We start from the raw sequence: 27537 nt of genomic DNA, 5'->3' as shown, positions 1-27537 counted from the left end.
GGCTCCTGGCAGCCAACCAGAGTCTCAAGACAGGAGTGTGATCCGAAGCCTGTGGGGTCAGGTCCGAGTTCGGTGCAGAGATCTGATCTGAAGAGGCTTTGGAAGATAATCCAGGAATTGAGCACCTCCTCTATGTGGGAGGCTTTGAGAGGTGACAGTTGCCACCCTGTGAGGTTACCTGGCCTTCAAGCACAAGGAGTTGCATGAAGGGGCCCTCCAGGCAGCGGAAGAGCAAAGAGGATGGAGCAGGAAAGAGCAGAGCCAGGCATGGGGATGCTGAGCAGGCCACATTAGCTGGAACACGCTGAAAAGTACAGAGAAGCCAAGCTGAAAGGTGGTATGGAATCAGCGCCTAAGACTCACCTGAGAACAGCCATGTCTGAAAGTGGCATTATTGGGACCTTTAAGCACTCCTAGAAGCCTAGGCTTTGAGGTGTGGCCAGGAAGTTTCTGTCAGAGGTGAAAGACATTTTACTAAAAGAGACTAAGGTCCCCCAAGCCTTCCTGGCTCGGAAGTAAATATTCATAGGAACAAGAACTGAATGAATGCGGGGCCCTGAGCCTGATAGAGACAGCCTGAGACATGGGACCAGCTCCTCCCAGTTTGCCAAAAACCAGAAAAGTTTCAGAACTGAAAGCCTTGTCTTGAGAAACCACCTGAGGTAAACTGAGGCAGTTGGTCACCTTCCTGGGGTGAGGTCTGGGCTTGTCAGCTAGCAGGCAGCATGGCTAGATCATCCCAAGTTCTGGGGCAGTTTTAGAGTAGGAAACTTGTTCCTAAGTCGATCTTTATCTGATGGTAGACAAGAGATAGCCCACTCCAAGGTACTCACCCAGGCCCAGGTATACTCACAGGACAGACACTGCCCTCTGTGGTGACCTGTGATGCTCACGGCCAGTGTGTGACTGCCTGTGCCTGGCTGACCCATGGGCCCCTTCCAGGTCAGGCTGCCTCCTTTCTTCCTTCCCAGGCAGGCTCAGGACCTTGCCAACCAGGCTGCCCTCCTTTCTCCCCTCAGCTGTGTTTCTCTGGGCTCAGTTTTGCCTTTCACCCTCTTAAGCTTGGGAGTTTGAGAGATTGATTACCTAGCACCCTCCACTTGCTCTCCTCAGAAGCAGTCCCTGGAATTCAGCTTGTAGGATTTTTTTATTTGTTTGTTTTGTTTTTGTTTTTGTTTTTTTTTTCGAGACAGGGTTTCTCTGTATAGCCCTGGCTGTCCTGGAACTCGCTCTGTAGACCAGGCTGGCCTCAAACTCAGAAATCCGCCTGCCTCTGCCTCCCGAGTGCTGGGATTAAAGGCGTGCACCATCACGCCTGGCTAGCTTGTAGGATTTTTACCCTTCCCTGCTCTGCCTTCATTTCTTTCTTTGTTTCTTTCTTTGTTGTTATCTTTCTTTTGTTTGTTTGTTGTTTTGAAATAGGGTCTCTCTATGTATCCTTGGCTGGCTTGGTTGGACATATTTGGGTCAATATATAGACCAAGCTGGTGTTCTTCTGTGTCTGTCTTTCCTAGGTGCTAGGGCGGCAGGCTCCTGGTCTGCCTAATTCTCTGTTTTTTTTGTTTTTTTTTTTTTTTTTTGCCAGGCAATGGTGGCGCACACCTTTAATCCCAGCACTGGGGAGGCAGAGGTAGTCAGATCTCTGACTTTCACAACAGTCAGGGCTACAAATAGAAACTCTGTCTCAAAAAAACAACAAAAAATTTTTTCCCTTTTTTTTTTTTTTTGTATAATTTAATGTATGTGCAGCATCCATATATGCGTGCCCAGTGTCCACAGAGGTTGGAAGAAGGCATTGGATCCCCTGGACCTGAGTGGTTATGAACTACTACATGGGTGCTGGGAACCAAATCTGAGCTCCCGCAAGACTAACAAATGCCTTTAACCTTTGCGCCATCTCTCCAGTCCCTCCCATCGTCTCCGACTGTTTTCCTTTAAATGATTCACTTTTTTATGAGACTGGTCTACACAGCAAGTTCTAGACCACCGTAGCGAGACCCTGTGTAGCCCTCCCCCAAAAGACCAACAATCACTTTGAAATATAGCCTTATGCTCTATAATAGCACTTCAGTCACTGACAAACCCCATATGTAACCACGGTCCCACATCATACCACCTAATGACATCAGAGCCTTCTTAGTTTGTATAACATTTGTGTGGGAAACCACCTCCTGACATAACAATGCAATTCTTGGAACTCCCCTTGCGTGGCACGGGACTGTGTATCTCAGAAGAGAAATGTACGTGAGCCTCGTGTAGACAAAGCCAGGCTCACTTGCTCTGCGTTGAAGGTTACCCTGTAGGAGAAAGGCAGGCTGCAGGGTTCCTGGCCATCATGGCTGTTGAGGCAGGTACATGGAGCTGTGTGATGGCCGGAGTATACGTGGAGAGAGAGCTTGAAAGGGGAAGAACTTTCTCAGGCCATGGTGCACTTGCCTACTGCAGGAAACTTCCTGCCGGGGTGGGGTGGGGGGGCAGCACTGTGAGACCAGCAGCAGCTGCCTTCCCCCAGTGCCTCCCACGTGGGGCCTCAGCTCCTTTGGGCCTTTACCTTTTCTTCTTGCTTTATACCCCACCCCCACCCCGCTCTACCAACAGCCCCCCCCCCCAATCTGGGTGCTTCCCATCCCTGCTGAGCGGGAATCTGGTTCTATCTGGTTATTTTGGTTTGGTTATTTTGGGCTCAGGCTCAGTAAAGATGCCCTCGAGGTGTTGCTCCTTCAGCCTTCATCTCCCAAGCATCCAGATTATCATCCTGTGCACAGCCACACCCAGTTCACATGGTATTGGGGATCAGACGTGGGCTTTGTGTGTGACTAGCAAACATGCTACCGACTGAGCTATATCCCAGCCTGAGACTTGAGTCTCTTAGGGTAGTTCTGCCTTCGCCTCCCAATTCCTAAGAGCCAAGTACCTGATGTCCTGCCTCTCCTATATCCTCCTCCTTTCTTCCTCCTCCTCCTCTTCCTTTCCCTCTTCCTTCCCCTCCTCCTTTAAAGATTAATTTATTTATTTTATGTATATGAGTACACTGTCGCTGTCTTCAGACACCAGAAGAGGGCATCAGATCCCATTACAGATGGTTGTGAGCCACCATGTGGTTGCTGGGAATTGAACTCAGTCAGTGCCCTTAACCGCTGAGCCATCTCTCCAGCCCTCATATGTGTTCTTTGTTTGTTTGTTTGTTTGTTTGTTTCCGAGACAAGGTTTCTCTGTGTAGCCCTGCTGTCCTGGAACTCGCTCTGTAGACCAGGCTGGCCTCGAACTCAGAAATCCACCTGCCTCTGCCTCCCAGATGCCAGGATTTAAGGTGTGCATCATCACATCTGGCTTCTGTACTAAGAACATAGACACCAACATCAGTAACTGAGTAGCTGTGGGTTAGACTTTAATAAAACATCTCTCATCTGCAAGCAGTTTCACGTGTTGCCCATTTTAGAGGTGAGGAAGCCAAGGCTCTAGAAGGCTGACAAGCAGCCACACCATGTTTCAAACTGAAATCAGCCTGGTCTCAAGTCACCGCATGGTGTGAAGGGCATTGATTCACACTGCTTTCTATGTAACCATACAGCTACAGCCTCTGTGTGAGTCTCTGCCCACGGGCAGAGCTCTCCCTGTGTCCCCAGGCCTTGCACTAAACCTGGTAGGTGGCAGGCGTCTGGAAATGAACAGAGTGGTCCCATGGGGGTTACAGTAGGCAGACTGGAGGGAAGGTTTATGGTTAACCTTTAGCTGTGGTAACAACTGCGGAAACCTGCAGTAGACCCCCGCCTAGCATGTGGTTCTAGCCCCTAGCCCTGCAGAAGGAAAAGCCTCTTCAGTAGTCTTGGTGGCATGAAATCCTGTCCCAACACCAGTACTGGCTTCCAGGGGCAGCCCCAGCCCCGCAAGAAAGCTATTTTGAAGGTGTGGAGGCTCCTGGCTCAGGCAGGAAGGGGGTGTGGGGAAAGTCATTTGCCTCTCTCAGTCGTACACGCGTGGGGAGAGGCTGAGCCCCATTTCTTGAACTGACATCCTCTGAGTTTCCTGTCTGTAAGGCACCTCTGAGTTTCCTGTCTGTAAGGCACGCTGACCAGGGTGCTCACCTCCTCATGGGTATCTCTCTCTCTTCTAAGGGAAGAGTGGGTCATAGCGGCAAGCTCTGAAATGCTTCCTAGAGTCCCTTCAGGCCATGAAGCAGTTCTTAGCAGCCACTCCCTCCTGCTTTTAGTAAGGATTATTTCCCTTGCTGGCTGTGGCCATAGAATCAGAAGCCAATCATGCGCATAACAAGGCCTTGTCTCACACAACCTGTAAAACAAACTGTCTTTTCTTTTATGTGTAGGGATGCTTTGCCTACATGGAGGTCTGTGTACCATGTGTATCTCCTGCCCATGGAGATCTGAAGAGGACATCGAATGTCCTGGGCCACCATGGGTGCTAGGAATTGAACTCAGGTCCCCTGGATAAGCAGTCACTGCTCTTAGCTACTGAGCTTCCTCTCCAGATGTTTTAAAATATCTATTACGGGGATGTGCCAAGCAGGCGTAGAGTGAGCTCTTCTGTATGTATGGGCCCCTTATCCACCACACCCAGGCCTTGTACAGTATCTTGTGTCTTGTGTATAGGGAATGCTATTGAAGTAATGAAAAGTGGTTGCCTTGGGAGACACAGATCTGAATCTCAGCCCCACCTTATGATATGGGTTATTCCTGTCCTCAGGATATGGCCTTGCCTGGCCTGAGTGTGCTCTGATTCAGGGAGTCTCTGTATACCTCTGTAACCATGGCTCCTCCCTGGTGAGCCTTAGAACACTGTGCTCAACAAGCTGTCATTGATGGTAGCTGCTGGGTGGAGCAGGTGACAGGTGACTAGCTCAGTGTTGCCCCTACAAGCCTATTCTGGCCAAACTGTGACCTCTGCCCTTTAAGCACCTGGGTGGCACCTGTGACTTGGCAACTGCGCTTCCTCTGTCACAGTTATGGGGGAGGGGACTTCCCTACCACGGACCAGAGACAGGCTGCAAGGCGCTCCCTCCCTGCCCTGTGGGAGAGACCAAGCTTCCTCTGTGTCCTGAGGAGGATTTCTGTGATCCCGAGAGATTTCCAGAAGGTTCTCTCAACACTAGAGAGGGTCAGCATCTGCTCTTCACTCCCAGATGGCTGCATTCCAATTGATAACTCATTATGTGTCTGTAGTGTTCCTATAGCAACAGTAACAGTGTTAGCTAATATTTACAAGGCTGGGCATTCCTCATCTGAAAATACTAAATGCTTCAAAATTTGAGAATTTTGTTTGATGATTTTTTTTCAAGATGTGGTAACTTTGTATGATCCTGGCTGGTCTTGAACTCACAGACATCTCTCTGCTTCCTCTTTTCCTGCTTGGATTAAAGGCATGCTTCACCACAGCCCAGCTGTTTCTTTCCTCCTCCTCCTCCTCCTCCTCCTCTCCCTCCTCCTCCTCCTCCTCTCTCTCTCTGTCTCTCTCTCTGTCTCTCTCTCTGTCTCTCTCTCTCTCTCTTGTTTGTTTGTTTTTCCATACCAGACCTCACCTGACAGTGGTTCACATTTTTAAAAATTAATTAATTAACTAATTTTTTTTTGAGACAGGGTTTCTGTATAGCTCTGGCTGGCCTCGAACTCAGAAATCTGCCTGCCTCTGCCTCCCAAGTGATTAAAGGCATGCGTCACCACTGCCCAGCTAAAGATTTATTTATTATTATATGTAAGTACACTGTAGCTGTCTTCAGACACACCAGAAGAGGGCGACAGATCTCATTAAGGATGGTTGTGAGTAGCGCACGCCTTTGATCCCAGCACTCAGGAGGCAGAGGCAGGTGGATTTCTGAGTTTGAGGCTACAGAGTGAGTTCCAGGACAGCCAGGGCTACACAGAGAAACCCTGTCTCAAAAAACCAAAAAAAAAAAAAAAAAAAGGATGGCTGTGAGCCACTGTGTGGTTGCTGGGATTTGAACTCAGGACCTCTGGAAGAGCAGCCATGCTCTTAACCACTGAGCCATCTCTCCAGCCCGGTTCACACTTTTAATCCCAGCAAAGGCAAGCAGATCTCTGTGAGTTCAAGGCCCTGTCTCAAAACAATAATGAAAAAAAAAATGCCTTCTAGTTATGTGTAAAAGACCTGTATGAAACAGAAAAAGATTTCATGTGTGCCTCGGACACCACTGTCTAGACATGGCATTATGTATATGCAGATATTCCAAAATCTGAAAAATGCCCAAATTTAAAACATTTCTAGGCCATAGTATTTCAGGTAAGGGATACCAGCCTCCCCTGAGCTCTTGCAAAATAAACGCTAGACATTGTGTTAAACCCACTTGGTAACTTCTTAGCTAATCCTCCCAACCACACTATTTTATTTTATTTTATTTTATTTTATTTTATTTTATTTTATTTTATTTTATTTTATTGTTTTTTCATGACAGCTGTCTTGGAACTCACTCTGTAGATGAGGCTGTCCTAGAACCCACAGAAATCTGCCCACCTCTGCCTCCCACGTGCTGGGGTTCGCGGTGGGTGCCACGCTCCCCTACCCTGGTTTATGCAGTTATTTTTAGCTGAGACGTTGAATGATTTAATCGACCTGTCAGTAATCGCTTGGGCAGGGATGCATATCCATATGTCTTACTGGCTCAAAGCCCCTGTACGGACAGGGGGACAGTGGTGAGCAGGTAGCCAAGGCTGGGGCCATGGCGGCAGTAGCAGGGGACTTGGGGTCTGCTATGGCATAATGCCAATAGCTTGGAGCCAGGCAATCTGCCTGCTGGACTGTTAGGGCCCGTTGGTCAGGACCAATGTCGGTGGCTCCAGGGGACTCTAGCCTCCCCCAGCAGGCAGGCTGGGACCACCTGACTTAGGAAGAAACTGAGGCTCAGAAGTGAAAGGACTTCCTAGGTAACAAGTAGAATTCCAGGAAGCTTTCAAGCTCAGCGCTCTCAAACCTCAGAGCCTATGCATCGACTTTCCTGTAATGGCTACCTGGTAGGTACTTTACTGCCTTGGGCGTTCTGGTGTTCATCTGCTTCTCTAGGTGACAGCCGTTAAGTAATTTACCCAAAGCACCTGCTCTTAAGTGCGAGGGGCCATCTCTCCAGTCCCAGGGGCCTTGTTTGTTTATTTATTTATTTATTTATTTTGTTTTTCATGACAGGGTTTCTCTGTGTAGCCCTGGCTGTCCTGGAACTCACTCTGTAGACCAGGCTGGCCTCGAACTCAGAAATCCGCCTGCCTCTGCCTCCTGAGTTCTGGGATCAAAGGCGTGCGCCACCACCGCCCAGCCCCCTTGTTTATTTTTAAAACAGAGTTTTATATAATCCATGTTAGCCTCGAACTTGCCATGTAGCTTGGAGTAGCCTTGAACTCATGGTTGGTTCTTCTGCCTCTGCCTCCCAACCACTGGGCTTGCAGGCGTGCCCAATATGAGCTTGGATGTCTCTATTAATTTACATTGGGAGAGATACTGGGGATTGAACCCAAGGAAAGTGCCTTTCCATTGAGCTACAACCCTACTATGAAGGGTTCAAATCCTGGTTGTGCTGTGTGGCCCCAGACAAGTCACTTAGCTTGTTGAGCAACTCTTAGCTGTAGGACCGATAGATGGTCTTCCCTTTACAACTTGTGGTCAGTAGCAAAGCAGACGTGTCTGCCTGAGGGAGGTTAGGATTTTAAGTTGAAGACCAGGTTAACCTCTAGTAATACCCTGTCTCACACAGCAAGCAGGACAAGGTCGTGTGTCCAGCATTCTTAAAGCTTTGGGTTCAGTCGCCAGCACCTTACAGAACCCAGCGTGGTAGTCACACGTCTGTAATTCCATCGTGTGAGAGGTGAGAGAGGATTCGGGGGGTCATCGTCGGCTACATAGTTTAAAGCCGGCCTGGCCATACCATTCTGCTCATTATTCCTATTTTACAAACTAGACAACGAAGGCTGAGTTCCATTGTGTCAGCCTCCTTGGCTCCCCTAGCCCCTGCCTTCTCCCGCTTCCTGGTCTAGAGAGGAGATGCTCAGGAGATTAGTTGCATTGTAAACATGGGAAGCCAGAATTCACTTCCTGCACTGGCTGGTCAGCTCATTGGTAAGCACCAGACACTAATGACTGCAGGGGGGCAGCTAAACTCGGGACATTGTGCAGTAGAGTGGCTAGGAGTGCGGTGCTCAGTCCATAGTGCAAAACATTATAAATGGGCAGCAGGGCTGTGGCACCAGCACTCTGGAGGCAGATGTGGGCAGATCTCCATGGGTTCAAGAGCAACCTGGCCTACAGAGTGAGTTCCAGGCCGGCCAGGGCTACATAGTGAGACTCTTTTTCCTTTCTTTTCCTTTCTTTTCTTTTCTTTCTTTCCTATTTATTTGTTTGTTTGTTTGTTTGTTTATTTATTTATTTATTTATTTATTTATTTATCTATCTATTTATATTTTGGTTCTTTGAGACAGGATCTCTTTACACAGCCCTGACTGTTTGGGACCTACTATGTGGACCAGGTTGGCCTTGAACTCACAGAGATCCACCTGCCTCTGCCTCGGGAGTGCTGAGATTACAAGGGTGTGCCACCTGGCTGTGGACTGTTGTGATCTGAGCACAGATCAGGTGGGATCAGCTTGCAGACACTCTTCTAACAGACCATGGGGCATTTGCAGACTTTGAGTGAACTTGTTATTTCTTCCATTCAAAACAAGAAGGAAAAGGTAGCTGTAACAGTTGGTTCTTCCGTTGCCTTTCTGTCTTGCAGTGTAGTCAATAAACATGGCTTTTTCGAAGAAGAAAGGGGGTGGGAAAGAGACATTGTCGTCCAGGCTGGCCTTGAACTCACAGTTGTACTGCCTGCCTCCCAGTGTTTGGGATTGCAGGCCTGTGCTACTGTGCCTAGCTCTGACATTCTTTTTTTTTTGCTTTTATTACTTTTTTATTAAGATTTTATTTCTAATGCTGTGAGAGGAGGGAGGTGTGCATGTGATGCCAGACGTGTGCTAGACTGACAGGCGTTCTAACACATGCCGTGGACGCTGGGCAGAGAGCTAGATCTGGAAGTTCAGGAAGCGCTCTTGACCACTGTCTTCTCTAGAGGTAATGCTGGCTTTGGCGAGAGGTCAGGCCAGCGGTTTGTAGATGCCAGAGGGCTAGATTCAGTTGTTTCCCTAGGAAGTTCATCTCCTTCCTGTCAGCTTGAATTAGAAGTTGGATCTAGGCTTCATTAAATGCATATGACCTCGCTGGCTCTCTCCCTGCTGACCCCTTCTCAGCGTGAAGGCCAGCAGACACGTGAGCAGCCGTGGTTTGAGCACAGTCCTGTGCCTGAAGGGAGTGCTGGGTTCTGGATGTGTGTCTCTGCATTAGCGCCCCTCCCCCACCTCCCATGTTCCTGGGCATACTCTCCTTGTGGTGCCTCCTGTCCTGGTCAGGCAGCTGTGGCTTCCCACTATCGAGGGCCATAGGCCGTCTGGGGTGCCCTCATTTTCCCTCTTCACACCCTCAGATAACACAGGCAGCTCCACATACCGACCGCCCCCTCGGACTCGGGAGGTGATGATCAACGGGCAGACAGTGAAACTCAAGTATTGCTTCACCTGTAAGATGTTTCGGCCTCCCCGGACCTCGCACTGCAGTGTCTGCGACAACTGTGTGGGTGAGTGGGGGTGGGCCTCAAAAAGCCCGGAGAGACTGAGTCTTGGATGCAGGAAGTCACATGTGGGGCAAGGCAGACAGCATCTGACTTACTTAGGACTGAGTGGGAAGGCAGTGGCATCTCTTGGCCCAGCGCTGGTCTATATCCCATCCCACCGATCCCGAACATTGTGACAGACCTTGAACTTGTGTGTCCCGTCCCGTCCCGTCCCCCACCCGTCTTCAGTGTGCTCCTCAGTAGGTCCATGATCCCAGAAGCCTGGAGCTGTAACATGGAGGACAGGGTGCTCTAACTGAGAAAGAAGGCAGGGAGGGTGGGAGTCTGGAGGAGGGAGGCGGAGAGCATGGACCAGAGCTGAAGACTGGCTCCTGACCAAGCTTGGTTTGTTCCCCTCACCCTGCTCCCCAGACGCCATACAGCTCGATGAAGACCATGACAGTCCCTTGGGAGGGTGTCACAAGGGAGAGTCTGTATGACACCCAAGCGAGCTGAGCCATGGTGACAGTGCACAGTTCCCAGGGCAGTGACTTCATGGTGCCAGCTCAGCACCCTCTGAAGAGGAGAGCGGCACAGCAGGCGTGAAGTGGGTGACTCAATGCCTCTTATTCATCCCTGCCAGTCTGCCCCACCCACTGCCTCAGAGGCACCAGCCTTTGGCATAAGGCCTGCAACGGGCTCATGACCCAGATTCCCACAGGGACTTTCCTTACCAGGGTGTGACTCCCACCCTCAGGGACTTAGCAATGGTATGAGCTCAGTCCTCTGCCCTGGCCTCTGGTGCCAGCTCTGCAGGAGCTACGTAGCGGCCCAGCCCTCTCTAGACCTTAAGGCCAGAGCCGTTGGCATGGAGCTAGTAAGAGGCCATAGTCTGTGAGTCTTTGAAGCAGACACTGTCAGACTCTGGCAGGGGTCTGAGGCCAGCACATGTCTTGTTCAAGGGCAGTGCTGTCTAAAAGAAGAGCAAGAGAACAGACCAGGAGACCTCTGCCTAGATTGAGACCATAGGAGACTTTTTAAGGGAGTGGCTTTGTAGTTGACATCTGAAGGAGTTACTATGGAGCTAAAAGAATAGACAGGGAATGTGTCAGGCAGTGGGTGGGAACTGATGAGCAAGGGCTGGAAGCAGGGTGTGTCCAAGGGAGCAGCTGGTGGGGAGGGGGCAAGTGCCAGCCTGGGGCAAAGGCTAGTCACCCAGCAGTGCTGACTGGGGAACCCCCACTAACTCCTCCTTCCCTTCCTAGAACGGTTTGACCATCACTGCCCTTGGGTGGGCAACTGTGTGGGGAGACGGAACTACCGCTTCTTTTATGCGTTTATTCTCTCCCTCTCCTTCTTGACGGCCTTCATCTTCGCCTGCGTGGTCACCCACCTGACCCTTCGTGAGTTGGGGAACAGCGGGTGGAGGAAGGCTAACCAGTGAGCTCGGCCCTAGCGTAGGGCCGTGCTCACCCCCACCCCCACCCCCTGAGCTGTGTCCCTTTCTTCTTCCTAGTTTCTCAAGGAAGCAACTTCCTCTCCGCTCTGAAAAAGACACCAGCAAGATATCCTTTGCGGGCTGGTCACCCTGGGTGGGGAATTGAGGCCTCTTCATGGGACAGGTCTCCAGAGTGGGTAGGGCTCTATCTATTCTCTAGAATGCACTCTACCCGCTAGTTTGTCAAGACCCAGGCTGGAGCTGACCCTAAAGGGATCGTCACGGAGAGGGGCAGAGCAAGCAGGCTCAGGAAAATGCCTGTCTACAGAGGCTTGGCAGAGAGTGGATTTTGTAATTAAATTTTTGTTTACCCTGCAGCGGGGAACATGCATGTGCCATGTCACACGAATAGGGATGGGGACAACTTGAAGTTCAAACTCAGCTTGTCAGGCTTGGTGACAGGCTCCTTTATCCATTGAGTCACGTCACCAGCTGCGAGTTCCTTAGGATGCCAGGCTTCCTGCTCCATGCCAGGATCCTGTGGTTGGAATTCCCTCTGCCATCCCTAGCCCAGAGCCCGCCTTGTTCCCCAGGCGCTCCCTCCCCCTTCTGCTGAGAAATGACTGGATCACAGAAAGGTCCCCAAACCTGTCACTTTCCAGGGACATAGCTCCAGGGAAGGGTGAGCTCAGGGGTCAGGGGTTCCACCCTCTCTTGCACGCGTCCTTGACAGGGCCCACTGTGCTGGAGTTGGTCATCTGCTTCTTCTCAATCTGGTCCATCCTGGGCCTCTCAGGGTTCCACACGTACCTCGTGGCCTCCAACCTGACAACTAACGAAGATGTGAGTAAAGTTGGACAGGCCCGGGGAGCCTGGGGTGGCCAAGTGCTGCCCGCTGGGGGGGTCCAAGGTGGAAGCCTAATGTCAGACCCAATGTCACACAGACCTGGGGGTCCTGCTGTGACAGAATTAGGATGCATATTGCCCATGGCATGACCAAGAGATGTGGCCTAGGGTCATAATGCTGGAGGGGTCCAATCCAAGATTAATGGCAGAAATCACGACCAAGCCTTCACATCCACCACTCCACTCCGCACCCTCATGATGGCTTATAACGCCAGGCTGTGTACTCTCCTGCACAACACTGCCTGGAACCCTAGTCCTACATAACCCAGTGCCCTCTTCTGGTCTCCTCTAGTACTGCACACACGTGGTACACAGACATTTATCGGGCAAGACCCCATATGCATAAAATAATTAATAGAGGTTTTAAAACAAGCATAGGATGCGGAGTCATGACTAGGTGTATCCATTGAGAGGCGTAGTTAGAACAGAACAGTGTGACTCCAGTGCCTCATCCCACCTACTCACTGGAAAGCCACCCCCAGCTAGCATCTCTTGAGTACCACTGTCCCTGGTCCAGACATGACCTCCCCTCACTGTCTTGTTAAAAAGGAAAACAGTATATTCCCATGACTGTTGCATAACGTTGATTAGAGACCCACCATCCAAAAGAAAGTGGGTCCGTGCCAGACTGGGCATGGTGGTGTCAGTCAGCCTGTAATCCTAACACTTAGGAGATTGAGGCAAAAGGATCCCTCATCTGAGGCTCATCTGGGCTGGGTGGTTAGAGTGCTGGCTGCTCTTCTAATAGATGCAGGTTTGATTCCCAGCACCCTCATGATGGCTTATAACGCCAGTCTGTGTATAACTCCGCCTGGAATCCTAGTCCTACATAACCTAGTGCCCTCTTCTGGTCTCCTCTGGTACTGCACACACATGGTACACAGACTTTTATCAGGCAAGACCCCATATGCATAAAATAGTTAATAAAGGTTTTAAAACAAGAATAAGAAGGAAGGAGCCACCTCCAAGGAGACACACATGTCCCGATACTCGAAAGCTGGAAGCAGGGGATTCACGAATTCAAGGTTGTCCCTGGCTACATAGAAAGTTGGAGGCTACCCCAGGACACATGACCCTGTTTTAAAAATAAAAATCCCATGACCAGCCCGGTGTGGTGGTGCACGCCTTTAATCCCAGCACTTGGGAGGCAGATTTCTGAGTTCAAGGCCAGCCTGGTCTACAAAGTGAGTTCTAGGACAGCCAAGGCTACACAGAGAAACCCTGTCTTGGAAAAAAAAAAGCCAAAAACAAAACAAAACAACAACAAAAAAAAGTCCCAAGACCTCTTGCTCTAATTTGCGAAAAGAAAACTGAACACATGTGTGCTGGTCACTGATAAGGGCCAGCAGCCACCCCAACCCAGTTTTCTGGGTTCCGCAGGAGCTTTCCAGTGCTTAAGCAGAAAGGGGTGCTGCAGCCCAGCCGGGTAGAAGGGTCTGGGTGACGTCTACCAGCTGTTTCCTGTGGAGCCCCTCAGTGCCTTCATCAGGGGACTTCCCAGAGGCAGAACCTTCAGGGCTGCTGAGCCTTACCATTCAGAAACACACTGCCCACGATCAGGCAGTTGAGGACCAGGGTGGCTCAGTCTGCTCTGTGCCCTCAATCTGGTCCCCTCTTAGTTGGAGTGACAGAACACCAGGACCAAAAGCAAGTTGGGGAGGAAAGGGCTTATTGGCTCTCACTTCCACATTTCAGTCCATCACCGAAGGAGTCAGGACAGGAACTCAAGCAGGGTGGGAACCTGGAGGCAGGAGCTGATGCAGAGCCCATGGAGGGGTGCTGCTTACTGCCTTGCTCCTCAGCCTGCTTTCTTATAGAAGCTAGGACCACCAGCCTAGGGAATGGCACCACCACCAGTGGGCTGCCCCCCCCTCACCCCATCACTCACTAGGGAAATCCCCTACAGGTTTGCCAGATCTTAGATAGGTTTCTTCTTTTCAGATAACTCTAGCTTGTGTCAAGTTGATGTGAAGTTATCTGTCACAGGTGGACAGCAAGGGGCCAGGGATGCTCTACCCAAACACTCCTCTGGAGACTTCCTTTTGGTTTTGTCTTCTGTGCTAGCCAGGCCCTGCTGACCTCTGCTGGAGAGCTCTCTGTATCCAGCAGTCCCCATATCTTCATTGAAAGGCCTCCACTGAAGAGCTGGTTTCTGAATGGGCCTACTTTCCCTGGCCTCTAGGTTTCCTTTCTAGGAAGTAGAAGCAACAAGAGGCAGCTGTGACAGGGGAGAGGGAAAGGGGCTGAAGGTGGGGCTCTGGTGGTAGGTGCTTAGCATATATAAGGCCCCAGTTTAATCCCCACCCCCACTCCCACTCCACACTGCTGGAGGGAGGGAGGAAGAAGGTAGCTGACCCAGGTTTCTTCCTCTTTCCAGATCAAAGGGTCTTGGTCCAGCAAGAGGGGTGGCGAGGCCTCTGTCAACCCCTACAGCCATAAAAGTATTATCACCAACTGCTGTGCTGTGCTCTGTGGCCCACTGCCTCCCAGGTAAGTCGGGGCACGGAAGAGAAGTCACAGGAGGTGGCTTGCCATTTGGAACCCTCGTGGGTGTTCTGGACCTTAGCAGGTCTTTCACCCTGGGTGAAAGGATTCCCTCTGGTTCACCATCCTCTGCCAGATGACTCAGAAATTCTGAGGAAGGCCGCCACTTAATCACGTGTAATCATTTGTCGGCTAAAAGTAAAGCTGTTAGCCCAGCACCTGAAGGCTGAAGCAGGAGGATGGCTTCATGTTCAGGACCACCCTAGGCCACAGTGGAAGAAAGCACAAACTATTAAAAAGCCCTGGGCAGCCTGTTTAATCCTGCTCCTTAGAGATAGATGCCACGGTGACTGTTAGGACCACACTTGGGTGACATGCTCTGCCTGTACAGGGTGGGTGGGGTTCCAGCCTTGGCTCAGCCCTGCTGGGAAGCTCTGTGTCAGTCCTGACAGCAGGGGGCGCCAGAGCTCCAGAACAGGCGTTGATCGGCCACGGTTGCTATGGGGTCCAGGCCTTCCTTACACACTTGTGCCCTGTCTAGGGAGACAGGACACTGGGCCTCTGGCTGCTTCCAGGTAGCGATTGTTTCTTGCTTTTCTCTCACTTGCAGCCTGGCTTCTGAGTCAGTCTGAATTAGCAATGAATAGCCCTGGAGATAGAAGCAGGCCTGTGGGAAGTTGGTCATCTTCAAGTACTTGGGACCCTGTCTCCAGAAAACAAAACCATTGTGTCCTGTTGGCACTTGCCCCAGAAGGTCCTATTTTAAATGCATTTACACTTACTGACCTATATGTGTGGCTGAGTAAAATTCAAGTGTGCACACACACACCATGGTGGGCCTGTGGAGGCCCGAGGACAGATGCTGTCCTTCTGTCCTCCCATCTATGGGTCCTTGGTTCAGTGGCAAACACCTTTTCCACTGAGGTGTCTCACCAGCCCCAGAGGGAAGGCCTTTTTTTTTAATTTTAGGTTATATGAGTACATTGTAGTTATACAGCTGGTTGTGAGCCTTCATGTGGTTGTTGGGAATTGAATTTAGGACCTCTGCTCACTCCAGTCAACCCTGCCTGCTCCAGCCCAAAGATGTGTTTATTGTTATAAATAAGTACAAGCCAGGTGATGGTGGCCCACGCCTTTAATCCCAGCACTTGGGAGGCAGAGGCAGGCAGATTTCTGAGTTCGAGGCCACCCTGGTCTACAGAGTGAGGTCCAGGACAGCCAGGGCTACCCAGAGAAACCCTGTCTCAAAAAATTAAAAAAACAACAACATACATACATATACACACACACACACACACACTGTTGCTGTCTTCAGACACACCAGAAGAGGGCATCAGATCCTATTACAGATGGCTGTGAGCCACCCTGTGGTTACTGGGAATTGAATTTAGGACCTTCTTTGGAAGGGCAGTCAGTGTTCTTACCTGCTGAGCCATCTCACCAGCCCCTGGGAAGGTCTTAACCTCCTGAATGGAGAGCAGCTTTCCTTTGCCCAGTTTTTCTAGGGCTGCATCTTTCCTGGGAGGACACACAGACAACACTACCTGGCCCTTAGCCTGGAGCTTTGATAGGTTTTAATATGCTATCCTTATGTTTTGGAAGCCTGATTGACCGGCGAGGATTCGTGCAGTCTGATACCGCGTTGCCCTCGCCCATCAGAAGTGATGACCCGGCCTGTGGAGCCAAGCCAGACGCCAGCATGGTAGGAGGCCACCCCTGAATGTGCTTGCCACCTGCCGTCCTCCACACCTGCGGGGACCCTCCCCATGCCATCTGAGGGAAGCAGAGCCGCCAGAGCTGCCAGTCTTTTCCTATTTATTTCCCACCCTGCGTGGTTTTCTTTGAACTGTCCCATAGCTGTGCCCTCTGCTCCCCAAACCTAGGTTCCCACAGTTTAGGCCTTAGGCCCCCTAGCTGGTCAGTGGCAGGAGAGGAGAGTCACAGCCTCTGGAGGCCACTAAGGAGACCATGCCAAGTCACTGCCTGTGGGAGGGAGACCCAGCCTGAGTGAGGGCATGAACTGAATGGTGGCCTCCTAGCTGGAGGCGTGCTTGGACCTTGGTGAGCCAGGGCCTGCTGAGTAGCTGGCTCTGAACCACAGGCGACAAGTGGGGACCCTCTCTGGGACTGCTGTGGTTTGGGGCTCCTACATTCCATCTGTGATAACCACTGGGATGGTTTTTTGGGAGGGGTTATATGGAGCTAGCCAGTAGAGCTGGGGTCCAGTAGAGAGAGCAAGCAGGGGTGGGAAGCAGCCTGTGTCAGGGGAAGCCAAACAAGCCATCCAGGCCCGCAGAACCTCAGCTCCTGTAGAGTCCTGGGCAGCACAGTAGGGATGGGGACGTGGCTTTCCCCCTGCCCACAGAGACTCTCTAAAGGATCCTTTCCTGTGCCCCCCAGCCCCTCTTCCAGGTCAGGGCTAGAGGTGGGTGGGTTAGCTCATGCTGGTAATACTTGAAACGGGTTTATTAATGCTGGGTATTTTGCACAATTTTATAGTCTTCTTTTTTACATAGCCTTTTAAAAATAGGAGTTAATGTGTTACTATCCGTGTAGTGCCAAGTCAAGGGTTTTCAGAAGGTTAGGTAGTTTAATACATTTATTACAGCAGATGTAGCCGTGAGGGGTTGTGTGTATGCGCACATGTGTGTCCATGCATGCGGTGTACAGATACAGCTGACTCCCATGTCCTCCCCTGGACTGTTCCCTTTCCCCATTGCCCTGGGTTCAGAAGCAGCCTGAGGTATGGGGGACTGGGTGGGAGGCTGTGTTAGTCACAGGAGAGAGACCACCCGCTCCGGCCCTTTAGACGCCACCACCCAGCCCCCAGGTTAGGCTCCCAGCTGTGACCTGCCCCGACAGGCTGAGGTTAGGTGTGGTGGGTGGGGTGGTGGCTCAGGGAGCGGCTGCCAGTCTGCAAGCCACACCCCCTCCCAGGTGTTCTGCTTTGAGTGTAGGCCTCAGTGCTAGGGACGAGGACACCGAGTTTCTGCTAATCAGGACCGGAGGCAGGGGCAGAGTGGACCCGGAGGCCCGTGTGGGTTGTCCAGAACCTTATAGTGCAGCCTCCTGCTGCTGGGAGCTGTAGTTTCTAATCAAAATAGTCTCGTTCTCCTCGGCCCTTCAGGTGGGCTGAAGTCCTTGGATCATAACATAGAAAGTCACTACTGAGTCCTCTCCTTGTTCCAGAGCCCAGTGGGTCCCAGACAAAGCTGGGAAGTGGTGGGTGCCAGGGGCCACTGGGAGATGGCTTCAGAGCCCCAGGCCACCCCGAGTGGCCCTGGGAGGTAGATAGGAAGGGGCTGGAGGGCTCCCTGACCCGCCTTTCGTTCGAGCCAGTATCTTTGTTCCCGTTTGTAATAAAGCTTCTGTTTTAAGAGCTGATTTGCTTTGCTTTAGTTTTTGTTTGCTTTTATTTTGCCGAAACCCTGGCTTGCAGCTTAGCCTTCTTCGGTTCTTTCAGACAGTCTCGGGTCTTTTCCTGGGAGTTAGAGAGCAGGCAGGCAGGCGGGCAGCCCAGTGATTGGTGGGAACTCTGAGGAGTCGAGGGGGCTGTGGCTACACCACCTGTCTGCCTTCATCTTGTCTCCCTTTTGTGCCTCCAGGACTTGGTGCCTCCTGAGTTCTTTCCTGCTAACTTTCCACCCTGATCCCCAGTGGTTGATTGCTCAGCATGTTTGAGACAGTAGGTCCCAGTGGGAGCTCCTTGTTCCTAGTCCCCCACTCAACCTCCTAGGCAGCCAGGACAGACAGACAGATCATAACATGGGCCCACCTCTCTGGTATCTCCTCCAGGAGGACACTTGTCAGGACTTTGCCATCTCCTGCACAGCCTGAGGGGAGCTAACAGGCCTCTTTGCAGAGGGTTAGCTGGTAAGACCACGTCACGTGTCAGCCAGCAGTGCCCGCTCCTTACCCCCTCACCATCCCACCGTCATCGCATGCCTCACCAACCCCATGGAGTCCATCCATCTGTCCGGTGTGTGGTGTGGCGTGTGTGCTGGCAATGGCAGTTCCCAGGGCTCCTCTGCCCCAAACAGAAGGCTCTTAGTCTTGTCCCACCTCCCCCTTGGCCTAGGCTTCCTTAGAACCCATGTCCTTTCTAAAAGAAGGGGTGAGGCGGGGAAGAGTGGCCCACCTGCTCTGAGGGGCCCTCAGTCGGGCCACTAACATCCCGCTTCGCATCCCTGCCACGCTCTCACCTGCCTGTTGTCTGCTGCCTGAGCTTTGGCCCTTTTCTGGGAGAGAGGCAGGTACCGTGGTAGAACTTGACCTACTCACGGGGCCCTATAGGCTACTCATTTCCACCTATTTGCTAACCCTCTCTCTTCTCCTCCTTTGCCATCCTGCCGCGATCATCCAGTCTGTGCGGGGGCTTAAGGAGCTCCTGAGGACCGCCACTCTCTGCCTCTTCAGGAGTGGCCTGGGGGGAGCCAGGCACCCGGCACCTCCACCTGCCTAACCTGTGGCCCATCTGCCACCATCTGTGCCTACAGGGTCCGTCCCGTCCCCCAGCCTGTCCTACGTGTGTGCTCTCTAGAGCCTCCCCACCAACAGTGGGCAGGCGCTGGGCTCTAGTCCAGGAACCCCAACTCCTTGCTGGCCAGAGTGTAGAAAGCCATACCGCAGCCTCAGCACAGTACTGTAACACTGCTGAACCTTGCCCTCCCCTCCTCCCCTCGTGCCCCTTCCCCAGATTTGTGAAGTGTGGAGTCTCTTTAGGAATCTCGCCTCGCAGCCTGCCACCAGTCAGCAGAGCCATAGGCCAGCCTAGCAGGTTCCTTCAGGAGCTATCTGGGTGTTGATGACGCTGCTGAACAAGTTTGGCAACTGCTCTAAGCACAACGGGCTTGACGCTGTTCCCACGCCCCCATCCCCCCAGTAGGATGTGGAGTGTGAGCCTGTATCCTTGGCCCCAGGCAGCAAGGGCTAGACAGCTCCATGTTCTTCCAAGGACCCAAAGGGAGCAGGGTCAGACCTGGGGAGATCAGCTTCGTCCAGCATAGCGTCTGCTCACCTGCTGCCCACTCCCTTTTGTAAAAGAAATAAAGACCTCCCCCCTTCATCTTGCCATTGCCTGGAGTGTTTGAGCCACTTTCCTTTGGGGTGCTGGGTGGGGCCTGCTGTGAGTGTATAAGAACAACCGCCTTGTACCCCAGCATGGGAGGGTGGGGACTTGGAGAATGCCAATCCCAGGAGGGGGCTGCCAATCTCCTGTTACCAGTGGGGAGACCAAAGCCCAGGGGCAGGAAGGGACCTGCCCAAGGCCTCTATAAGTCAGCTGGAATGCAGCTCTGCGTGCTGACCTCATTCTGCTCTGTTTCCATAAATTCCACCCTGTCTGGTACCCTAGACGGTCACAGCAGAGGGGGCTACTTCGAACAGCATTGCCTTGGAAGAAAAAGGCAAACAGCTGAATCACTTAGGCGTCCTCTGCTGTCCCTTCCCAAAGGCAATGGATGCACAGCTCTGAGCCTCGTAACAGGACTCAGCTCACAACCAACCACAAACCCCTCTGGTCAGACTGTTGAATTTGATCCTCCCAAAGGCAGAAATGACCTAGGAAGTTACTAGAAAAGAAAAGGTTTTGCCAGTTGTGGTCTATTCTTTCTAACTCTTTTTTTTTTTTTTTTTTTTTGTTTGTTTTTTGTTTTTCAAGACAGGGTTTCTCTGTGTCGCCCTGGCTGTCCTGGAACTCACTCTGTAGACCAGGCTGGCCTCGAACTCAGAAATCCGCCTGCCTCTGCCTCCCGAGTGCTGGGATTAAAGGCGTGCACCACCACACCCGGCCTCTTTCTAACTCTTAATAAGAATCCCTCTTGCTGAGATCGGATGCTCCAGAAAGGATGAAGAACACCGCACAGACACACAACAGAGACACACAGACACACACACACACTGGACCTTGTCTCCTGTCCTGCTGACTCAGGCAGCTGCTTTGGAGTCCCATGCTTTGCCAGGGCCTGCTGCCTCCTGCCTGCCTGGGCTTCTGGACTTGGGAAGTAGAAGCCTGGAGGCAAAGGGAGGCAACTGAAGCAGGAACTGAGTCAGGATATGCAGGCCGGAGCTGGCAGGGGTGTCAAGGCCTGGCTTCGGTGGAGGAGGAAGAGGGTCTAGAACTGAGCTGCAGCTGTAAACCCCCACCAGCTTCCTGGCTTAAGAGGCACGAGGAGAACACGCCCTTCGTAGGCTTAGAAGAAGTTTCAAGTTTGCCAAGCCCCACCGTCCAGACTCCTAGTGTCCTGGGGTTTCCAAGTTGCCCCCAGGACTTGGGGAAGCCCAGGCCAGGCTGAGAGCCAAGGAAGGCCCTTCAAGGCTGAGGAGAATTCTCCCAACGGAAAGGGAGGAGACAATGCTTACTGTGCCAAACAGTTTGTCAGTCTGGAGAGGAAAGAGTTTGGACTGAGGACCCCGACTCTTCTGTGGACACCCGGCTGGGCCACGGGGTGCGGAGAGTTTAGGATCTTTCCTCATCCCATAGAACCCAGCTCAAACCCCAAAACAGGGAGGGGGTTGCTGAGGATATATTCAGTCGGTAGAGTTCTTGGAAACCCTGGGTATAACCCCGGCACCGCTGCTAAAGCAAACATGGTGGCAGTCCATATATAGACCAGACTGGGCTAGAACTCAGAGAGATACTTGCTTCTGCCTGTTAAGTGTTAGGATTACAGATGTGCACCTGTCTATACAGGACTGGGGAGCAAACTCCATACACACTAGCAGGGACTCTACCAACCAAGACACACTCCCAGCCTCTGCTTTTCCCCAGGGTGGGGGTAACATGTTTCCCTTGTGGCAAAGCCAGTCACCAACTGGCATGTCCCCTGTGTGAGTTTAAATGCTCAGACTCTAGCCGTACACTACCGTGGTCTTCCCTAACTTGATGTTTTACTGTAGTTCTGTGCCTGTGCCATGAGTTAGGCAAAGCACGCAAGATCTCAGGACAGAAATCCCATCTGCTTCCTGGGAGAACCTGTAAAATTAGCCAGGACCCTGAAGTCTCTCAAGAGCCCCTACTCCGTGGCCCAAGCACATTCCAGCCTGTTCAGGGTTCTGGCCTACAACACCTCTCCCGGAGGCAAGGCGAGTGCTCAGACACTGTGAGGAGACAGGCAAGGTTGTGCAATAGTCCTGCTTCAAGGGTTAGACTGGCTGGGTCCTAGGAAGAAACTTCTTTAGAAGGAACCACGGAGTCCCATCTAAACTTGAAGAATGTGGTGGGGCACATAAGCAGGAACACACCCTCAGTGCCCATTCTTATCATGGGCCTTGAAAATAGGGCCCAACCAATCAGGGATGGAAGATTGGGAACAAAGTGATCTCCATCTCCAAGGAGACTTCTCTCAGGGGTCAGAGGCAGAGTCTTGAAGGGACTTGAGAACCTCTGGGAGCCAAGTGAGGGATCATACTGGGCTGGAATCACACACTGCGCCATAAAACAAAATGGAATGTGCCATTCCCAGCTCCTTTCCCTCAGCCCTGTCTTCCTCCCCAGGTTGATAGCGTCCCCCCTGGGGGACCAAACTGGACTGAGCACCCAGGTGGCCTGCTTCCCAGCCTCTGACAGAGGTAATCTGAGTCAGGCAGGGGAGTGGGACAGTCAAAGAGTTAGGCCCCCACCCTCTGGGAACCCTGCCGATACATGACGACAGGCAGCTTGGAAGGGACGGGTGACCCGATGTGGAGAACCAGAGAGTAAAGTCTCAGACAAGTGTCAACAGGCCACCAACTTGAAAGGGAAAATTGTGCTGTAAGGGGGAAGGTGTCCAACAAACATATTGGGTGACTAATTACAAAGGCTGGGCTGGAGCGTCAGAGGCCGCTCGTTAAACACTTCATTAAGTGGCACCCTGAGATGCCACCTGCGCATCTGGGGTGTTCATAGGGCATCTTGAGGGAGAACAAGGACCAAGGGATGGAGCTATCTTCAGGCCGGCTCAGCTAATGGCCCCCAAAGAGAGCCAAGAGGAAGAGGGGACACGGAGGGGGAGGGGTTTAAGGGAGCTGGCAGCTTGTGACCTCAAACTGGTTTGGTTCACCCCTGAGACTTGATAGTTCTACCTCTACAGTCCTACAGAGCCAATTCGGGGGTTGGGGGTAGTTGCATCAGATCATGGATGCGCAAGTTTGGGGGAAACTGTACAGCCCTACCTATACATGAGTTCTCACCTGAACTGTCCCAGCTCCCTGGGCTCTGCCTGGGCTAAAGCAGCTCGGTGGCTGAAGCCTGGAAGATCACCCTGAAAGACAATCTGATTTGGTAATCCAAGACGCTCCTGCAATGCAGCCAGCCCTGAACTGCAGGGGGCAGTCTGGAGCCGAAAGGTGCCTTTGCAGGTGGGACCTGCGGCCAGGTTTCTCCTGCTGACTGTCCTGGTGACTCACAGCCCCCTCCCGTCCCAGCCCTTTTACCTTAAAGGTAGAGCCGGAAAGGGTGTGGCGAAGACTAGGAGGAGGCAGGGCCCAGGCCCGCTCAGACCACGCCCAACTCTTCTCAGGGCCATGCCACCCCAGCCAAAAGGCAGAGCCAGAGCAAGGGAGCCGCAGAACCCAGCGTTACTCTCGAGACAGCCAGTTCGCCCGTCTGTCTGTCCATCCTCGCAGTCATGGAGAGAGCCAGTCTGATCCAGAAGGCCAAGTTGGCTGAACAGGCCGAACGGTATGAAGACATGGCAGCTTTCATGAAGAGCGCCGTGGAAAAGGGCGAGGAGCTCTCCTGCGAGGAGCGAAACCTGCTTTCCGTAGCTTACAAGAACGTGGTGGGCGGCCAGAGAGCGGCCTGGAGGGTCCTGTCCAGCATCGAGCAGAAGAGCAACGAGGAGGGGTCAGAAGAGAAGGGCCCCGAGGTGAAAGAGTACCGGGAGAAGGTAGAGACCGAGCTCAGAGGTGTGTGCGACACCGTACTCGGCCTGCTGGACTCGCACCTCATCAAAGGGGCTGGAGATGCAGAGAGCCGCGTCTTCTACCTGAAGATGAAGGGTGACTACTACCGCTACCTAGCCGAGGTGGCCACTGGCGATGACAAGAAGCGCATCATCGATTCTGCCCGGTCAGCCTACCAGGAGGCCATGGACATCAGCAAGAAGGAGATGCCGCCTACCAACCCCATCCGCCTGGGCCTGGCCCTGAACTTTTCAGTCTTCCACTACGAGATAGCCAACAGCCCCGAGGAGGCCATCTCGCTGGCCAAGACCACCTTCGACGAGGCCATGGCCGACCTGCACACCCTCAGTGAGGACTCCTACAAGGACAGCACCCTCATCATGCAGCTCCTGAGAGACAACCTGACGCTGTGGACAGCCGACAGTGCTGGGGAAGAGGGTGGTGAGGCTCCGGAGGAGCCCCAGAGCTGAAGCAGCCGACAACCACCCCGGCTCGCCTTGCCCTCCAGTCCCCAGCCTGCAGAGAGGACTAAAACGGAGTGGGACTCTGCCCTTCCCAAACCCTGAATGTTCAGCCACACCTTGGAAGGCTCCTTTGAAGGGGGCGCAGCCAAGCTGAAGCCACCAGGGCAGGGAATCTCACTCTTCGTGTAGCTGTCTGGTGGGTGTTCCCAACCCATCCCACCCCTGCTCTCTGCACCCCCTCCCCACTTCCTCCCCCTGAGCCTCCCTCGGGCACCTGTTGCTTCTGGATCCGAATAATCCAGGAGGCTCCCCACCCTGTGGCTGAGAACTGGACTGTGGCAAGGGCTGTGTGTGTGAGAGAGAGGGAAACTCTGTGTGTGTGTGTGTGAGAGAGAGAGAGAGAGTGAATGAGAGGGAACACGTTTGCTGGGTGTGACCATGCTACCACTCAATAAAGTTGCCCTGTGACACTCGGTCTTCTTCAGTTATTGGCCATGGGTTGAGAGTAGAATTAGAAATGAGTTAAGAGAACCGGACTCTGAAACTCTGAGCTAGGTCTGTCCCTTGGGGCTGTCTGGGTGACCTGGAAGTGAGACGAGCCTTTGGGTCGGTGTCGGTGACCTGGAAATTTTGGGTAGGGTGACTTCAGGTGAGAGGCCACCAGGAAGTCCCCGCAGCGCTTCGGCTCAGGCCAGGTGAGCACAGAGGCAGGTCAGGAGAGCAGAGGAGAGTGGGGGCTGTAGGCGGGAAAGCCGCGAAGTCAGGGAAGTTTGGGCACAGTGGCCTTAAGAGACACGCTTCACAAGTGGCACTGGGGACCTCACTTTAAGAAGCGGGAAACGGTCACGTCAAGTGCTCAGATCTGAGCCGAGGGGTGCAATCTGAGGCAGGGGCATAGTGCCTCCAATAAAACAGATCAAATAAGGGAAAGCTCCCCAAGGCCCAGGGACAAAAAGAAATCGGCTGAAGAGGAGCGGGCGCGAGCTGGGTGGGAAGAGCCGCAGGGAGCTGGGCTGAGCAGCCCACGGCCTGCGCGCCCGGCAGGCAGCGACACGCACCAGCCCGGGGCAGCCCGCCGCCGTCTCCACGGCCCAATCACTGGACGGACTCTCTACAGAGCCCGTCCCCGGGACACGGTTGACCAATGGGAGAGCGAAGGGTGAGTCCTCCCGCCCCGTCGGCCGCGCTACCCTTCTGGAAAAGACGAAGAAGTTGCGGCTCGGGGAGCGCAGCGGGGCGGCGCCTTCCCGGTTTCACTCAGACAAGTTGCCACCCGCCCGACTCGGGAGCTCGTCCCCCACCCCCGGGAGCAGCGGGACAGGGCGGGGCCGCGCGCAAAACTTAGTCTCCGCCCTTTGAGTCATCCACTCACCTGGCCATGTCTGGACCAGGCTGCCGGCTGAAATCGGCTGGAAAAAGGCCAAAATGCTCGTCTCCCGAGCTTCGGAGGCAGACCTGCGCTGGTCGCCAGCAGGCTTGGGTTGTATCCCTGACTTGATTTGTAGTCCGGAAAAAATCATAGCACCTCCCAGGACCTCAGTTTCTCTTCTGCATCGCTAAAGGTTCCACAGTTAGAAAAAGTAAAAAGCGGGGTTCTACTAAGGTGCAAGGTTTCAGCCTCCTTGCTTGAGGCTCTCAACTTTTGGGTCCTCCTTTGAATAAGTTGCTTCCTAGGCCCGGAAGGGTGGCGGATGCCTTTAACCTGAGCACTCTGAGGCAGGGTGGACCCTTCCCGGGAGCTAGGGTGTGGCTCAGTTTATCTAATGTCCAAGGACAGGTCCCCCGTGCCTAAAAATAAAAAACAAAGTGATTAAGTAAACGAAGGACAAGACTGGGTGGGAGTTGGGAGTGAAACCTTCAAAATGTTACTAATTCCAACCAGTGTCAATCCATCTGGGATTTATCTAGTATTTCTGAACCCAAATCCGAATAAGCAAGCCTCAGGCTCAGTCACTGTCAAAGTTGACCTGGGTGCTCACCTAAGAAGGCTGCCTAGCTTGGCAGCAAGAGAACTTTCTGGAAGGATTAAGGGAACTCAGGTCAAATTTACTGGGTTCTCCAGAGTCCACGTTTGGCCACACCCATAGTACTCTGCTCTTGTTACCGCCCATAATTCTTCAGAGAAGTTACTGGGCCTCTTTGGAGCATTCAGGGTCCTGTTTTTTCACTTCCTGGTGATGTGTTGGGTTTCAAGGTTCCAAAGTCACACAAGAGTCTGGACTAGGGCAGGCAACTCCCCTCAGCTCAGGAGGTGACCCGGTTTCTTTCCACTAGACTGGTCTGGTGACTTTCTCTTAATGGGGTAGGTCCTGGGAAAGGAACTTCTGTGTCTCTCAGCCAGCGTCTGCCTGCTGTGTGTTGGCTCCAGACCATGTATGAGAGGATGGGAGCTGTCCTAAGGTACTGTGCTGGCCTTAAGGGTAATCAAGGGGAGAGGCCCTCAGCGGCAGGTCATGAAGCCGGCTGTGTATTAGCACCGGATCACAGCTGGCTAAGGCTGTAGGTTTGTACCAAAGTGGTCTCAGACCTTTTGGTCTACGAGGTGGTTAAAAAAAATTATGGGGTGGAGAGCTGGCTTGGCAGTTAAAGCACTGGCTGAGTTTGGTTCCCAGCACCCACACAGTAGCCAACTTCTGTCTGCAACTCCAGTCCAGGGGGATCTGATGCCCTTTACTGACCTTCATGGACACCAGTGTATTACCCAGGTGGTACACAGGCACAGATGGAGATAAACCACCCATTCACATCAAAATCAATTTTAAAAAGTTTTAAATTATGGCCATTTTTTCTTGGTCTAGATTTGATATTTAAAATCAAGCTGGAGGTGGTGGTGTCTGCCTTTCCAGGATATCCAGGACAACGAAAACAAACAAACAGACGATCCCTGTTTTGAAAACAAAAAAACAAAACAAATCTTTCAGTCTAGCTGGGCTTGGTTCACATACAGGAGGTCAAGGTTGATCTCTGTGTGTTCAAAGCCAGCCTGGTCTATGTAGTGAACTCACCAGGACCTTTTTCCAACCAGGCTGCCAGCTAGCTCAGTAGTTAAGTACTTGCCTCTCTTCCAGGGTCGTGGCCTCATATCATACCCTCAGGTTCACTGTAATTCCAGCTCTAGGGGAACTTTTGGGATCTGTGGGCAACACACACACACACATACACACAAATAATTATTTAAAATCTTCATGTCCACTAATGGGTACAATGTCTTTGGAGGTAATGAAGTGTTCTAGTTTTAAGTAGTATGGATATTTAAATTGCTTTGTGGTAATCATAGAACTTGACCACTGTAAAGGGGTGAATTTTAGGAAAAGTCAATTATATTTCAGGTTTATTTTTTAAGTTTTTTTTTTTTTAATTTTACATGCATTGGTGTTTTGCCTGCATATCTTGTCTGTCTGTGTGAGGGAATCAGATCCCCTGAAACTGGAGTTGCAGACAATTGTGAGACACATGTGGGTTCTGGAAGTTGAACCTATGTCCTCTGGTAGGCTTTGGAGCCATCTCTCCAGCCCCTCCATCTTGGTTTTTACTGTCTGTCTTAGGGCTGTGTAGCTCAGTGGTAGAGAGCTTGCCCACCATGCACTAATCCCTAAGTTCAAAACAGAACACCAGAAAACAAGATATTTGAGCCAGGAACTGTAGCGCCAACCAATGGTCCCAAGTGTCTGGGAATGTGAGGTCAGGTGAGGCAAGTTGTTGAGGCATAGTCTCAGAATAAAATATAAGGGCTAGGGAGATGTCTAAGTAGGACAGGAGCTTGG

The 27537-nt window shown here is 52.2% G+C and overlaps 2 protein-coding genes across 9 annotated transcripts in view; both read left to right on the top strand.

The window, feature by feature from the left end:
• Positions 1 to 20248, top strand: part of Zdhhc18 (zinc finger, DHHC domain containing 18) — a 28937-nt gene extending 8689 nt beyond the window's left edge. The window contains exons 3-11 of one of the 8 annotated variants that reach the window (XR_390767.3): positions 9473 to 9622; positions 10864 to 11001; positions 11115 to 11163; positions 11777 to 11879; positions 14320 to 14432; positions 16029 to 16128; positions 18032 to 18111; positions 18222 to 18299; positions 18790 to 19501. Coding sequence is in view for 7 of the 8 variants with exons in the window: in XM_006539018.2 (XP_006539081.1) it covers positions 9473 to 9622; positions 10864 to 11001; positions 11115 to 11163; positions 11777 to 11879; positions 14320 to 14432; positions 16029 to 16128; positions 18790 to 18888 (752 nt within the window). In the remaining variant the exon portion in view is untranslated. Of the gene's footprint in view, positions 1 to 9472; positions 9623 to 10863; positions 11002 to 11114; positions 11164 to 11776; positions 11880 to 14319; positions 14433 to 16028; positions 17811 to 18031; positions 19502 to 20085 lie in introns of those variants that run through there. The other 7 variants (XM_011250299.3, XM_006539021.2, XM_017320305.2 and 4 more) reach the window with 7 other exon arrangements.
• A 2385-nt stretch (positions 20249 to 22633) lies between these two features.
• Positions 22634 to 24246, top strand: Sfn (stratifin). Its single transcript, NM_018754.2, has one exon. It carries the CDS (start codon positions 23033 to 23035, stop codon positions 23777 to 23779), a length of 747 nt encoding a protein of 248 aa, NP_061224.2. The 5' UTR covers positions 22634 to 23032; the 3' UTR covers positions 23780 to 24246.
• Positions 24247 to 27537: the final 3291 nt, after the last annotated feature.

This window comes from Mus musculus, chromosome 4 (genome assembly GCF_000001635.26).
Source record: "Mus musculus strain C57BL/6J chromosome 4, GRCm38.p6 C57BL/6J".
In the NCBI taxonomy this organism is placed as follows: Eukaryota; Metazoa; Chordata; class Mammalia; order Rodentia; family Muridae; genus Mus; species Mus musculus.
This window is presented reverse-complemented; position numbering and strand designations above follow the sequence as displayed.